The sequence below is a fragment of the Calypte anna genome, chromosome 12, assembly GCF_003957555.1.
Source record: "Calypte anna isolate BGI_N300 chromosome 12, bCalAnn1_v1.p, whole genome shotgun sequence".
In the NCBI taxonomy this organism is placed as follows: Eukaryota; Metazoa; Chordata; class Aves; order Apodiformes; family Trochilidae; genus Calypte; species Calypte anna.
In genome coordinates, this window is record NC_044258.1 from 3985811 (window position 1) to 3999446 (window position 13636).

A 13636-nucleotide genomic window follows, 5' to 3' on the forward strand; every position below is an offset into this window, starting at 1 on the left:
TTTTTAAATCACAGTAAACTGTTTACTAATATCAACATGAAAATTCAGAAGCCAAGCGAAAGGAACAAGGATGTTCAAAAGACTTTCATATGAACTCAGTGATCCCAAATACCTCAGCACATTCAGCATCTTAAATTCAGCTGCAGTCACAGTAAAATGGAGAACACAATAGTGAAATTTCCATTCACAGCAATGTCACAAAGGATGGAATCCATAAACAGAAACAGTCACAAGCCAATGAGTGGTTTTGCACAGCAAAACAGTAAATTACAGTGTAATTCTTACATCAGCATCTCTTGGCTTTTGGCTACATTTAGATGGTGCTTAAATACAATAATCACAACAAAGAAATGTGTCAGTTCTGCTACATTTGAGTATGATCTTTAGATTATCACTTAATAAAATAGATTATTTAAATTTCAGATTTATAGTGGCAGTGATTTTTCTGATACAGATAAGGAAGGACAGAGATCTTTGCTAGGTGATAGCTAGCTGGAATCCATTCCTTGGTCTTCTGCTTCTGGCTCAGGAGGATACAGTTCATCCAAAATCAGCTCTGCAATGACAATAAAAACAACAAAAAAATGTTTCAGAGAGTCATTTTACTACTTGATGCAGTATAAATATTGTTAGTATGTTTGCATTTTAAAGCACTGATTGTAGAAGGTTACAGCAAATAGTGTAAATGGCTCTTTACATTTTTTGTCTTCTAACATCTCTCCTTTTTTAATACCTTTGCAGGCATTAAAGGAGGTAACTATCTTGGGACAGTCAATTTAAATTTAGCTGTCAGTTGGAAAAACAGTAAAGGACACTCAGTTGTTTTACAGCTAGGTCTGACTATTTATTAAGTTTAAAACTTCGTTAACTAAATTTAAAAAGCCACTAGGATGAAATTGTCTGTCTTTTAACAAAACACATACTGATACAAGAGCTCTGCAACATGCATGTAAACAATTCTATGAGTGAATGAAGAAATGGCATCAAGGTGCAAGGAGGAGAGGCAGTTTCACAAGATTAAGTCTCTCTAGGAAACTGGCACCAGGAGTGTGCAAAGCAAGGTCAAGTCCTGATGGACATGGACTAGAAAAGCTTTTGTCATAGTGGAAGAAGGTTGGGGTAGAGGAGGAAAGAGGAAGAAAAGCAATGTTAAGGACTGCAGGGGAAACAAAATGTGTAATGCTACTTGGAGACTTGATTTTTATCTATTTTCTTTTTAATAAGGCAACATATATAATGCGGGTTTTACTCAGGAGAGCTAAGTATAGGATTTCGTTTGCTCAGACAGTGGGGGCATATTTCTCTGATGAGAATAACAGGGTAAAGCTAACAACAGTAAAGTAGTGATTCAGTGTAGTGAAGTTTGAGAAGCACTAAATTATGGACTGCCATCAGAGGTCTGAGTGGTGTTTGGTAGATGGTACATGTTAAATGAGGAAAGGGACAGAAGTGGAATTTCTATTGCATGAAAAAGAAGCCAACATTTTAATTTGATGGGTTTTACCTTCACAAGCACTCAGTTTTTGAGTCTTTTTGAGAATGGCTCTTACGCCCGGCATGGCTTGGTCATATTGATGGAGAACTTCCAAACAGTGTTCATGAAACAGTTTATCTTTCTGAGATAGGCTGTGCAAGAGTAAAACAGTGTCTCTTAAAAACTGAATTATTTGCTCCTTATATGCACACAGGCTGTTCTCAGATCTTCTCATCTTCATCCACTGTCTATGTAACATTATAATTAGTGCTTTAACCACCTGCAAGAGGAAAAAAAAGTGCCTCAATATACAAAGTAGAATTACAGTAGTAGAAAAGTTATTTCATTACTGATTAATCTCTTCAAATTTCCAAGTTTCAGAGTATTTTCCAGCAAGCAAAAGCAAGCTTCCTGGAAGGTGGCATCCTTTAAATTAAGTAACACTCCATTTGGTTGTCATTTTAAAGTACCAAAGGGGCAAAAAGCTGTTTCAGCATCTTTAGGGGTACCTTTAGGTTCTCAGTGGATGAAACTCAGCCAAGGCAGTGACATACCTCGAGGTTACACTGGCAATCTGTACCAGGCAGTAAAGCCACTGGGCTGGGACACTGCATGCACCTTGTCAGGAGCCTCACTGTCTATTGCAAAAAACACAGATTGCATTAGAATGAGCACCAGGGGTTCTGCACAATTACCAGACAATTAAGCTGCAAATAAAGGGTGATAGAAGTGGTATTTCATAACTAGTTTCAAACACTAGTTTTTATTAACAGCTAATCTTTTTTATCCCCAAAAATTCATTACTTTTTTTTTTTTCTGTAAGTTTATACAGATGTAGAATTTGCATTGGACTGAAACCTTTTCAGCTTCCTGATGAGAAGGACTGACAAGGTTTTAGTGGGCCCTAATTCACTGCATACAAATAACATGCTTACACTTTATAGTGTATGTAAGGGAATAATGAAAATGGTTCAAAATTCTTTCATATGAGAGCAGAAATGGAAAAAAATGGTAGAACCTCAAACACACTGCCACTGTCAATACAAACAATACAAATTAAATTCAAAAGCTATTCTTCCCTTGTATAATCAAGACTGATATACAGCAAGCTAGTGTTTCCACTAAATATAATAATATAATCCTGAGTTGTTACAGTTTTTTATATATAACTCATAAGATACAGTTTAGAAGTAATACAATCAAAACGAATCTTTGATCTTGCTTCCTTTTACTCCTCTTGATCTAAAAGCAGAATAGAGGTTACTGTTGAATATTAACAGCCATTCTAGGATCTTTCTTGCTTTTTTTTGTGATTTAACTATGGCTGTTCCAACTGATGTTCTCTTTAAGAACAGCTACTGATTCAGTTTCAAGCAGCTACTCTTAAAATTCCATGTAATCCCTTACTGGAATCCAATACTTTCAGTTTTCTATTTCAGCTGGAGGAGACCATGAGTGCATTACCATGCTCCTCCCACTCCCCCAAGTGGAAATAGCAGGAAAAAGCATGTGAACAAATAGCTGTGGTAAGTTACCTCTTGTTCCAGTTGAAGCCAAAGCCTTTCAGATGCTGATTTATCTGGTCTTGATGTAATATACATGTACAGTGCAAGGAGGAGGCAGGTGTCTGAAATGGAGATAACTTTGTTCTTTTGCCAACCAGTGAATTGTTTATGAAAAAAAAAATAATTCTGTGACACCAGAGAATACAGTGTGCTATCGTAGGACTTGTCATACAGGCTCAGCTTCTTGCTTTACTTCAAACATCTTTAAAAGTGCTGAAAAAAAATAGTATCCCTAAACTTCATATATGCATTTGTGGTAATGCTGTCCTGCTTCATTCATAGGGAACTAAACAAAGACTATTTGTCATACAGAATACTGAAATCTTTAGACTCAACAGTATCATGAATGCAGATTAATTAGACTGCCAAATCCTCAAAAGCCTTGTTTTTTCCCCTCATCACCCTTTCATATAATAAACTTCCATTTGGAAAGTAGTTTTAAAAATCCACATGGGTATCAAAAGCATTGCATGGGACAGATACAAGACAAAATACTCTTCAAACGATAACTGAAACCCTGAACTAGAAAACAAACTTTCAGAGGGCTTTTAGGGTTTTAACATCTTGGAGCAAGGCCTATTTGCATTACTTTTAGTCATGGTAATGAACATTCTACTGACAGCAGTTCTCTGTGTTAAGCAGACTTTTACCTGAATGAGAACAAAGTTGAGCAGCCAACATGTGGTGTTGAGCAAGAAGAGACACCAGTCTCACAGCCAAAAGGACAGCAGGCAAAGGGGTCTCTGGACACAGACAGTGGAGCAGTACCTGGCCACTCAGTAAGTGCTGAAAACTTCAAAAGAAATCTCCAAGTTAGAAATGGGAAATGCAGGTAAGTTGAAAATACACTTTTTCTTGTACACAGAATCATCATTTGTGCCTTTTTAGCCTTTCAGAACCTACCTGATCTCAACTTGTGTGTCATAAATACAAAGAATACTGAAAAACATTTCTCATTTTTGATTCCTGTTGCATTTGGTAATTGGTCTGCAATTCCTGCTATGGTTGTGTATGTTAGACCATTAGCAGATGAAATGTTTCTTTTGAGAGCAGCATTTTACCTTCCAAACTGAAACCCTGTGCTTTCCTTCCTTGTGCATTGCCCAGCAATTGCAAAAAACCCAAATCAAATGTTACAGATATTCTGATCAACTGCATGTGGCCTTCTTAAGGTTTTCTCACTTTCAAGGGACAGCTGTGCAATGAGGCAACAGAATCTGCTTCACACAAACATCACCAGCAAATCTTGATCCTGTCTGAGGGCAATTACCACATGCATTACCAGCAAAGGCAGTAAAAGGATCCTCAACTGCTTCTCAAAGGTGATCAGAGAGATTCGATATTCTCCCATCCATGTCAAAACTCCTACTGTCATCTGCACAAATCAGTTTCAACAGAGAATGAAAACTACAAAACAACAAAATCTGAAATAATTTTAAAGCTATTACTGACTTACTTTATTAGCAAGTCGATTGTTGAATTTTCAGCTAATTTCACCAAAGCTTTTAGGCTTTGGTTCAGTATGCTATCAGCCTGGGAGCCTCTTGTAGCAGAAAAAGCTAAAACCTGAAGCAGCTTTTTAAACAAAGAATGTTGAGCTTGATCGTTGTTAGCATCCTGTGGAGCTACAGGCAGCCCTCCTTGTGTCCTGGTATCTTCTTTATTACCACACTTATTATCACACAACACATTGTGGTCCATCTTGGAAAACTGTTCAACTCCATCAGTAGAACTTTTTTCCACTTCAGTAGATAGCAATGTGTGGACAATGTCCCAGCTATAAAACACCAAATAATAAAGAATACCCAGTGATATAACTGTAGTTTCTTCAAGAGACAACCTAAAGTCCTCCTTACTTGACACCATATTTGTGTTGGTCCTGGAAGAAATGGATGAGTGGTTTCCACAAGCAGAATTTATGGATTTGTCTGCCAGTTGCACTGCTTGACAGTATGCACCAAGGTGGTGCTCTACCAAGGGCAAGAGGTACACAGCACCTCGGATCTTGCAGTGTGTGAGGGGTGAGGACTCCCTCTGGATTCCTGTCAGGCTCTCTTCAGGTAATCCTTCATCCAGAGCAATCAAGTTCAAGCCTGTTACTGCAAGCTTTTGAGCTTCTCGCAGGGATACAAGAGGACCCATTTCTTCTTGAGTTGTCCTGCTGATAGGTAGTTGTGTAGACTTCCTATCCAAACAAAATTAAAAGAAGGGAAATACTTCAAAAGAAATATAGTTGAAATTTGAGTTATCCATATTCTGAATGAAATAATAGGCTAGAGTAGTAAGAGATGTCTGTTCCCAACATAAAACAAAACTAATAATCCTATTCCTTTATACCTGCATGGAAGAGCAAGTTCAAAGCATTCCTAGGTCTTGTGAAAGCAATTAGAGCTTACAGTTGAGTAACTTTAGCAGCTCACTGTAAGACATTTTCTGAAACTACATTTCAAACATTGGATTCCTGGTTTCATGCCTTTGATAATCTGTCATATATTTTAATCCTTCCCTGGTGTTACTTGGTAGCTTTTGGGAAGGAGTTTCTGAACCATTACTGATCTGTAATACGCAAGGGCTTTGAAAGACTGCAACAATAAAATATCATTTTCTTGGCCAGAGATGATAAGAACAGAGAAACTTAAGCTATAGCTCATCAAACTGCAGCTACAAAGCCAAATGCACCCCCTCTGCTTGCATATATGGCAAGGGCAATGAGACACGAGTTTTGCTATAAACCCACAGAACACAAAAATTACTAATAAAATACCCTCTAAGAAATTATGATTTTATCCCATTTTCAACATTTTATTCCCACTTAACTCATTATCATGTTTATTTGCTTCCTTCTCTGCATGCAAGTGAATAGCAGCTGCTAACAGTCACTCCCAGATTTCACAGAACATCTTTCTGTGGCTTCCCTTAAATTAACCTGGTTTCTCTCTCAGTGTTGTTTTACTGTTTAGTATTGACAATAATCAAAGATAAACAATCCATGATGATTAAATAGCCTAAGTCAAAACAGCATTTAACACAAGGAATGGGTGACTGTCCACAAGAAAGCATTTCTTAGTGTAGAGAATGCCACTACACCAAGAACACATGAGATTCAGTTTAACAAAAACCTTACATATCCACATAGTTTGGCTGCAGCACAGCTCCAGGTAGAGACTCAGAGTTACTGCTAAGAAGATGGCAGAGTCCCAGTGATGACCCAGGGACAATGGGCTGCTTCATCAATGCATTTAGTAAGATTGAACCTGAAAGGAGACATAATTGTCTGCATAATCAACAGCAACAACAACAAAAAGTTAGTATTTCCAAATATCAGCTTCCTTTGTGGGGCTCTCAACCTTATAATATTTTATTCACTACAAATTTTATTTCTCTACAAGAGAAAATTCTTGTAGAGAAACATTCTCTGGAAGAATGATTTTCAGAAAAAATGAATTTGATACAATTTGATATTAACTAAATTATACTTAGAGATATTTTCATTACAATCTGACATTAGCAAAACATCTCAAACCAAGTATTTGCCCTCCATATTCCAGTCCAGGCATTAAAATTATGTGATGCAATTCTATTCTAAATTGGAAATTAAATAGTACCCTGAAGACTTCCTGATGCTGACTGATGTAAATATTGTCTTATTGTCTTCACCTTCATATTTAAAAAAATGTTTGTTGTTCCTGTTTTTATATCAGTTTACAATATAAAGTATATTCATACTGAAATAGCCAGACTTGTAAGATGCCTCTTGATCCCTATCCTTCCATAGAGCAAAATCCAGGAAAACATTATTCTTAAACAGAATAACAAGATCAGAATGTTGTTAGGATACAAGATAATAATAAAATCTGCAAACCTACAGTATTCAAAGCAAAAAGCAACCAGCTGAACACCACCCTGCTGGGCAGTGCCACTGCACATAGGTCCTCAGCATGATGCTGCTTGATAAAGGCACCTGAGCACCTTCCATTACTTCTGAAGTACCAGAATTCAGTTACCTTGTGTGTTTCGTTTATGTGAAGAGCTGTAGGAACCGTTTTTGGCCATTTCTTTGTGCTTCAGGGCTAAAATTTCAGGATGGGTCATCTTGCTGTCTAAAACAAACAATCACCATGAGAATGGCATTGCTGATATATCTGTACTGAGCCTTAACACACCTGCAGTTAGCCACAGCTGGTTTCTGGTAAACAGGCAGTAAACCAGTAAAAAAACATTTATTTTGTATGGCTTAGCTATGTCAAACAATATTAAAGAGCTGTGATGCAAGCAGAATTGCTCCCCAAAATAAATTAGATGAGCAAATAAAATTTCGCCTTTACTGTCAGGGGTTCCACAGATTGTTCAGTGCTACTGGTCTCAACTTCTCTTTCAGGGGAAAAAACCCCCAAAACTTAGGCTAAACTCTCACTACTGGCAGAGATTTACAGGACTATGTTAGTTAAAAATCAACATAATATTTTAATAAATAAAAATAAAATTGAGCATTTCATACTTTTCCACTCAGCTCTCTATGTCACAATTACCAGGAAAACTGAAGCCAAAAGCCTTGCAGGGGTTAGAAGACAAACAATGAAGTGTGGTTTTCAAACAAACAGGTACACAGAGTTTTGTGTTGCTACCATAAGAAACAGTCAGCTGAAAAAAATAGCAGTATTAATGCTTTAATGTTAATGTATTTTTCTTTTTGAATGAGTTCACACCATCCATACAGTTGCAGATTGAATACTGTAACTGACAGTAACAACTCAGATTTTTCATGACTCTTCTTGCAAGAATTAATTGATGATACCCAAACTTCTTCCATTTATTATTTTCTATAGAAACACAACAGTTGGCCAATTTTGTTTAATATTATAGCAATCTTCAAATACATGTATATGTTAATTTCCTAAGCCCTACTCAATGAATTTTAGCATACCCTTTTGTAAGAATTACTGTCCTGTACATAGAAGAGGAAATGATTGAACTGCTTCAGTTATTTCTTTCAGTATGCCAAATATGTACCATCCAAAATACAGTTTAAAAGAAGTCAGCTTTAAAGCTAAAACCACAGGAACACAAAAAATGCATTAGCTGACTGGCAGAGCAATTCAAGAAGTAAGCAAATTATTTCCTGTTCTTCTTTCTTCAGTGAAGAAGGCAGATAACCACTGCCTTATTTTTGTCTTATCATATAGTAAGTGAAAGTATTCATTACAGCAAAGAGCCACTTTCTCAATGACATCTTGGCACACGGAGTGAATATATATGAATTCATATCAAAGGGTGAATTAAAATGATATTGATGCAAATCTCAGTCATAGCTTTTTAATGTCAATTGGTATAAATTGGAAAGAAACTTAAATAAAACCAAAATGAAAACAAATACTTGTTTTCCTCTACAGTTAACTTAGTAACCCAGCCCAGATTCATACCCAAGGCAGAAGGTTGGTAGGAAGCTACAAATGTTGCAAGCTGTATATAGGTTTACCTTCTTTGATTGAAGTAATTGGGGTAATCAGATTTCCTGCACATGATGGTCTGGCAGACATCTCAGCACTGAAGGACTCCTTTGTAGGAAAAGATCTTTTTCCAGGCTGTGGAGAACATACTTCTGATTTCACTTGTATTACAGAATTCTTTTTAGGGCTAAAATAAAAACAGAACAGTTAGATGAATCAACACTTCTTTTGTAATTATTTTATTAAGAAACATCAAAGATTCTATTTAATAGCTTCTGTGATGTTGATGTTTTAAAGGTATTTCACTGTAAATTCTTTGCATTTCTGGCACAGAGACAAGGAAGGCTCTTTTTTTAATCAAATTCCATACATGTCTACAGACTTTTTTGGCCATGTTTTTTTCAAGGAAACAGCTAAGGGAGAAAGTAACAGGGAGAAAGAAAACCTCTTTAATAGTTTAAGCAGATATATTGTAAAGAGCAGCACGGATCTGTTTTCCAGAGTTCCTACCTTGACATTAAAACCGTCTGAGTACCATGTTTATTTCTTTCACAGTTCTGAAGTCGTGCTCTTAATTCATTCATCTCTGCATCTTTGAACTGCAGCTCTGACTGTAATGACAGCAACTGCAGGAGGAATCAAAAAAGACTCAGTTTTACTGCTACTGAATAATTCAGTGGTGTCATAACTGCAGAGCAACTAGAATTACTGTAAGAATGCCAAGTTTACCATCTACTTACTGTGAACTCTGCAAAAGATCTCCAATTTTATATATGCTAGTCCAATTAATACTATCTTAGAACCAAGTGCCAGAAGTTCAGGCAAGAAGGGTATGAGTTGTTAAGACAGACCAAGCACCACGCACAGCATGACTACAGTGGGGCCGTTAGCAGCAGAGTAAACAGGACAAAAGCTGCCACTGTCCTCTTCAGGGCTTGCAGAAAGATGACTGCAACAGGAACAGCAATCTGATCAGAGGCACAAAGCACATTCTGTTGCTTTTTTCCATTTTAAAATACACCCCAGTTATAAAAACTTCTACCACTAGAATTTTACTCTTTCTTTACTTTACTCCTATTATGGCATAAGCAAACCCTCAGCCAGTTCTTACAAATACTTTCCTCTAGATAAGGAAAAGCATTCATTGTTTGGAAATTGTTTGACATCAAGTCAAAAATATAGCTTCTGCATGTGATGTACAGGGAACTGATGCAGTTACAAACCTTTTTGGAGAATTCTTTTTCTTTTTCACTGAGGGTTTGAGATTTCTGCTGTTCCAGCAGCACGTATGATCTTTTCTGTTCCTCCATAGCAAACTCCATCTGCTGCATTGAGTCACGCAAAACTTTAATTTCTCCATTTTTTGTGAGAATTTCATCCTGCATTTCTTTCAGCTGCAAACAAATGAATCCATTAAAGGCTGTACATGACCAATAGTATGCACTTATATCATTATGTGGCTGGAAAATATGTATATGTTATATTTATACTTTTTAGGGAGAAAAATGCTTCTGTAACCCAGCTGAAAAATTCTTCAATGTTGCTTTTTTTCTGATTAAATCAGGCCCAGCTACTGTCTTCTTGAGCAGAATTATGAAAGAACAGCAAAGGCTTTTCTTCATATAACCTCCTGGTGCCTCTCAGGGACCATTCTTCTCTTTCCCCTTCTCTGTGATTATGTTCTCTCTTTGAAAATTATTCTGGTCATGTGCATCAATAATTTATTCATTATTTCAATAATAACAACAATTTAATTGTAATATTTTATGTACCAAGGTAGCCAGCATGCAAGCTGCTCTAAGACAAGCTACCACACCCAGACTGAATCTTCACAACATCATTTCTAATACTCTCAGAACACCCACCACCACTCAGAGATAATATTTTTGAAACAGGGAGGAAAAAGCAGAAAGACACCTCTATACCTCTTTGTAAAATTACTGTTTTTCCCTGTTTAACGTGGTGTACAGGTTCTCCAATAAGGAAGGATATAAGAGAGCTGGGAAAGAGTGACAAGAACAGAGGTCAGGGTGATGAGAGACAGGTGAATAAAGCAGGCCCCTTCCACCAGGAGGAAAGCACAACCTTGAGGAAACAAAGGTCTGTTGAGGTGTGAGTGCTGTGCACAAGTTATTCCTTGGTTACTGCCTCTCCTAACAGTCAAGACCCAGCCACTGAAAATCACCAGTTCAAAATAAAATCAATGAAATTTCCTCACAGGTGGTATGAAGCTGCAGACCTCTTTCATGCTAAAAAATATCCAAAACAAGCACTTAAAAATGCACTGAAGACCATTAAATACACATACACATCAGGAAACACCTACATCAAATTTTGCAAGAGACTAAAAGATCATTCTGGTAAAACTTGTTTATCACCATAAACTTGTTTGGGTTTATATTCTCCCTAGGCTGTGTTCCAGAGGGATGGGCTCGCTTTGGGAATGGTCCCTTCTCACCTCTCTGCACCTGCTTCTTACACCACCTTGCCATAGGGGATCACCAGAAGGTAAGGCAACATAATAAAAATCAGACATCACTTTACTGTCTTAAAAATTCAGGTTCCATAACACAACCCTTGCTGACTAGAGGACAGGACAGAGGAGAATGAGTTTGACAAGAAACAAGTAAAACTGACAAATTAAGATTTCCTAATCCAAAATAACCAAGAAATAAAATATTGTTCTCAGTCTTTATGTTACTGGAGCTGTTTCTAGTTCAAGACCTTTAATAGATCCATGATCTATTAAAGATCCATGATCAAAGATAACTAGTCAACCTGATTAGAATGAGATACCTGGAACCAAATTTACCCCCCCTTTCAGTTAGCCCTGTCAAAAATGTTAAGAGGGGAATACACTGCTCACCTTCTGTTTAATTTCCTCATGCTGTGTTTGCAGCACTTCAAACTGGAAGGCATCTCTTATTAGGCTATCTGCTGTGCTGCTTCCTGTGCAGAAAAAAGCCAAGATTTGTTCTGAAGCAGGGTGCTGTAGGTGTTTCACTGATGACTTAATATCAAGATCTTGTTATCTGCCATAGAGTATGTCTGAATATCTTAGGCCCACTATACTATAATTGTGAGCAAAGCCTGGTATCCTAGGTGCTTTTTCCAAGGAAATCTGAAAATCAGTTGTTAACCCGAGGCAGCTGATGCATTTATGAGTGAAAGTTAATAGTGAGGAGAAAAGGCTGGTAGCCAATGTGCAAAATACTTAGAATCACAGAATCATTTTGGTTGGCAGAGAACAACCAACTTGGAGATCATCAAGTCCAACCATTCACCCAGCTCTGCCCAGGCCACCCCGAACCCCCGTCCCTCAGCACCACATCTCCACAGCTTTGAAACCCCCCTGGGGATGGAGACTCCAGCCCTGCCCTGGGCAGCCTGGGCCAGCTCCTGGCAACCCTTTCGGTGAAGAAACTGTTCCAAATACCTAACCTAAACTTCCCCTGGCACAACCTGAGGCCATTCCTTCCTGTCCCATCCCATCACTTGTCATTGTTTGCTTTATTTAACTCGTTTATCACGCACTCTGAAGGTGGCAGCTGTCACAGGCTCCCGGTGTCCCCGAATCTTGGCGGGCTCGTTACCCACCTGGCACAGCGCCGGCAGAGGCCAATCGCCAGGGCTGATCACCGGGAGCCATTCCTGAAGGGATGATAAACATTCCCCAATTGCTTAATGCCTTGGGACACCTCCGGACACGCCGGTGACAGCCATAGCCGCATTTCTTCGGCTGATACCGCTCCGCCCGGTCCAACACCCGGGGAGTCCCCGCATCGTTACCCCGTCACACCGCCAAGCCCCGGAGCGGCCGATCCGCGCTCTCCCCTCACTCAGCACACCGACCTTTCCTCCTCCCTGCCGGGGCTGGGGTGCTGCCCGGGGGCCTCCCCGCAGCCTCCCCGCGTTCGGAGCTGCTGGGGTCCCACGCCCGTCCCGGGGGTCCGGTCCGGGGCACGACGCCGCCCGCAGCCTCCTGTGACAGCGCCTGCGAGGCCAGGATATCGATCTCCTCCAGGTCGTCCGCCGTGAAGTCGTCTCCGTCCCCGAAGGGATCCCCGGGCCCCTCGCCAGGCTCGGTCGCCCCCGAGCTCTTGGGGCGCTTGATGGGCGGGAAGCCGTTCGCCAGGGCCCCGCTGCAGCCAGAGGCGGCCCCAGCCCAGCCCGTCCCGCACAGCGCCGGACCGCTCCGCTTCCGAGGTCCGAGCGGGGGCTGGGCCGCCATGGCGGGGCGGCGGGGGCCTCCCCGGTGGGTGCCGGTACCGCTGACGGCCCCTCCGGCCCGGCCCGGCCCGGCCCGGCCCGGCCCAGCCCAACCCGCCCCGCCACGGCCCCGCGCCGGACACGCCCCCCGACACGCGCTGCCTCGCGCGCGCTGTGCCGCCCACCAATCACCGTCGGGCAGGGCTCCCCTCAGGCCAATGGGGCAGCAGCAAGGGTTCTACGGCGGCCCCCGAGGGTCAAACAGAGCGCCGGCGCGCAGCAAGTGGTAGTGAGTGTCCCCGCGACTGGCCGGGCAGCGGCGCGCGCTGCGAGAGCCGCGCTGATTGGCCGAGAGGCGCGTGGGCGGGCGCGCGCCTGGGGATTGAGTCGGGCGGGAAGGCTCCGCCCGTTCCCTCAGCGGCCCCAGGGGGGGCTGTGACGTCAGGCCGCGAGCGGGTGGCGTCACGGCACTTCGTGGGGCCGGCTGGCTTGATGACGTCACGCCAGGCGTTTCGCCACGGCGTGGGGGCGGGTCTGGCCAGACGAGGCTCAAGTGGGGTCAGTGAGGTCGTCAGCAGCAACAGCAGCAGCGGTGATGTCATGGTGCACACAGACTGCAGGGCGGGGCGGGGTTGGGTGTGGTGTTATTGGATGCTGGCCTGACCCTGGCATGGCCGTGCCCTGAGCTTTTCCTTGGCAGGATGAGGACAGGCCACCGGCTGTGAGTGGCAGTGACATCCCCACCTTCAGAGGGAAGCCCTCAGAGCTCCTTCCTTTTCCTTCTTTGCCTCTCCCTGTTTGCTTCGGCATCCTGGGAGGGTTCCCTCCATTCCTCTGCCTGTGCTCCTGATCCCCGCCAGCCTCAATCTGTGTTCCTGACTCCAGGAGTCCAGCCTGGACTTTCCCAGGGCTGCCCTGCAGCATTGGTGGTGATGTGAGAG

The 13636-nt window shown here is 41.4% G+C and overlaps 1 protein-coding gene across 2 annotated transcripts; it reads right to left on the reverse strand.

Annotated features, from left to right (window-relative positions):
- Positions 1 to 12717, reverse strand: ATRIP (ATR interacting protein). 2 transcript variants are annotated; one of them, XM_030458508.1, is made up of 14 exons: positions 12339 to 12717; positions 12084 to 12137; positions 11353 to 11435; positions 9710 to 9880; positions 8997 to 9112; positions 8516 to 8673; positions 7044 to 7139; positions 6164 to 6293; positions 4496 to 5224; positions 3690 to 3832; positions 3010 to 3101; positions 2029 to 2112; positions 1505 to 1754; positions 1 to 556 (listed from the first exon to the last, which is right to left on the reverse strand). In XM_030458508.1, exons 1-14 carry the CDS (start codon positions 12715 to 12717, stop codon positions 489 to 491), a joined length of 2553 nt encoding a protein of 850 aa, XP_030314368.1. In that variant the 3' UTR covers positions 1 to 488. The 2 variants fall into 2 exon arrangements, with proteins under 2 accessions (XP_030314368.1, XP_030314369.1); XM_030458509.1 differs by lacking the exon at positions 12084 to 12137.
- Between the last annotated feature and the right edge of the window lie 919 nt (positions 12718 to 13636).

Coding starts and splice junctions, on each gene's coding strand:
- ATRIP (XM_030458508.1), bottom strand. CDS start 12,717: ATGGCGGCCCAGCCCCCGCTCGGACCTCGGAAGCGGAGCGGTCCGGCG. Junction 8,674..8,996: donor CAGACGGTTTTAATGTCAAG/GTAGGAACTCTG, acceptor TTTTTATTTTAG/CCCTAAAAAGAATTCTGTAA. Junction 2,113..3,009: donor GGCTTCAACTGGAACAAGAG/GTAACTTACCAC, acceptor TTTTTGCAATAG/ACAGTGAGGCTCCTGACAAG.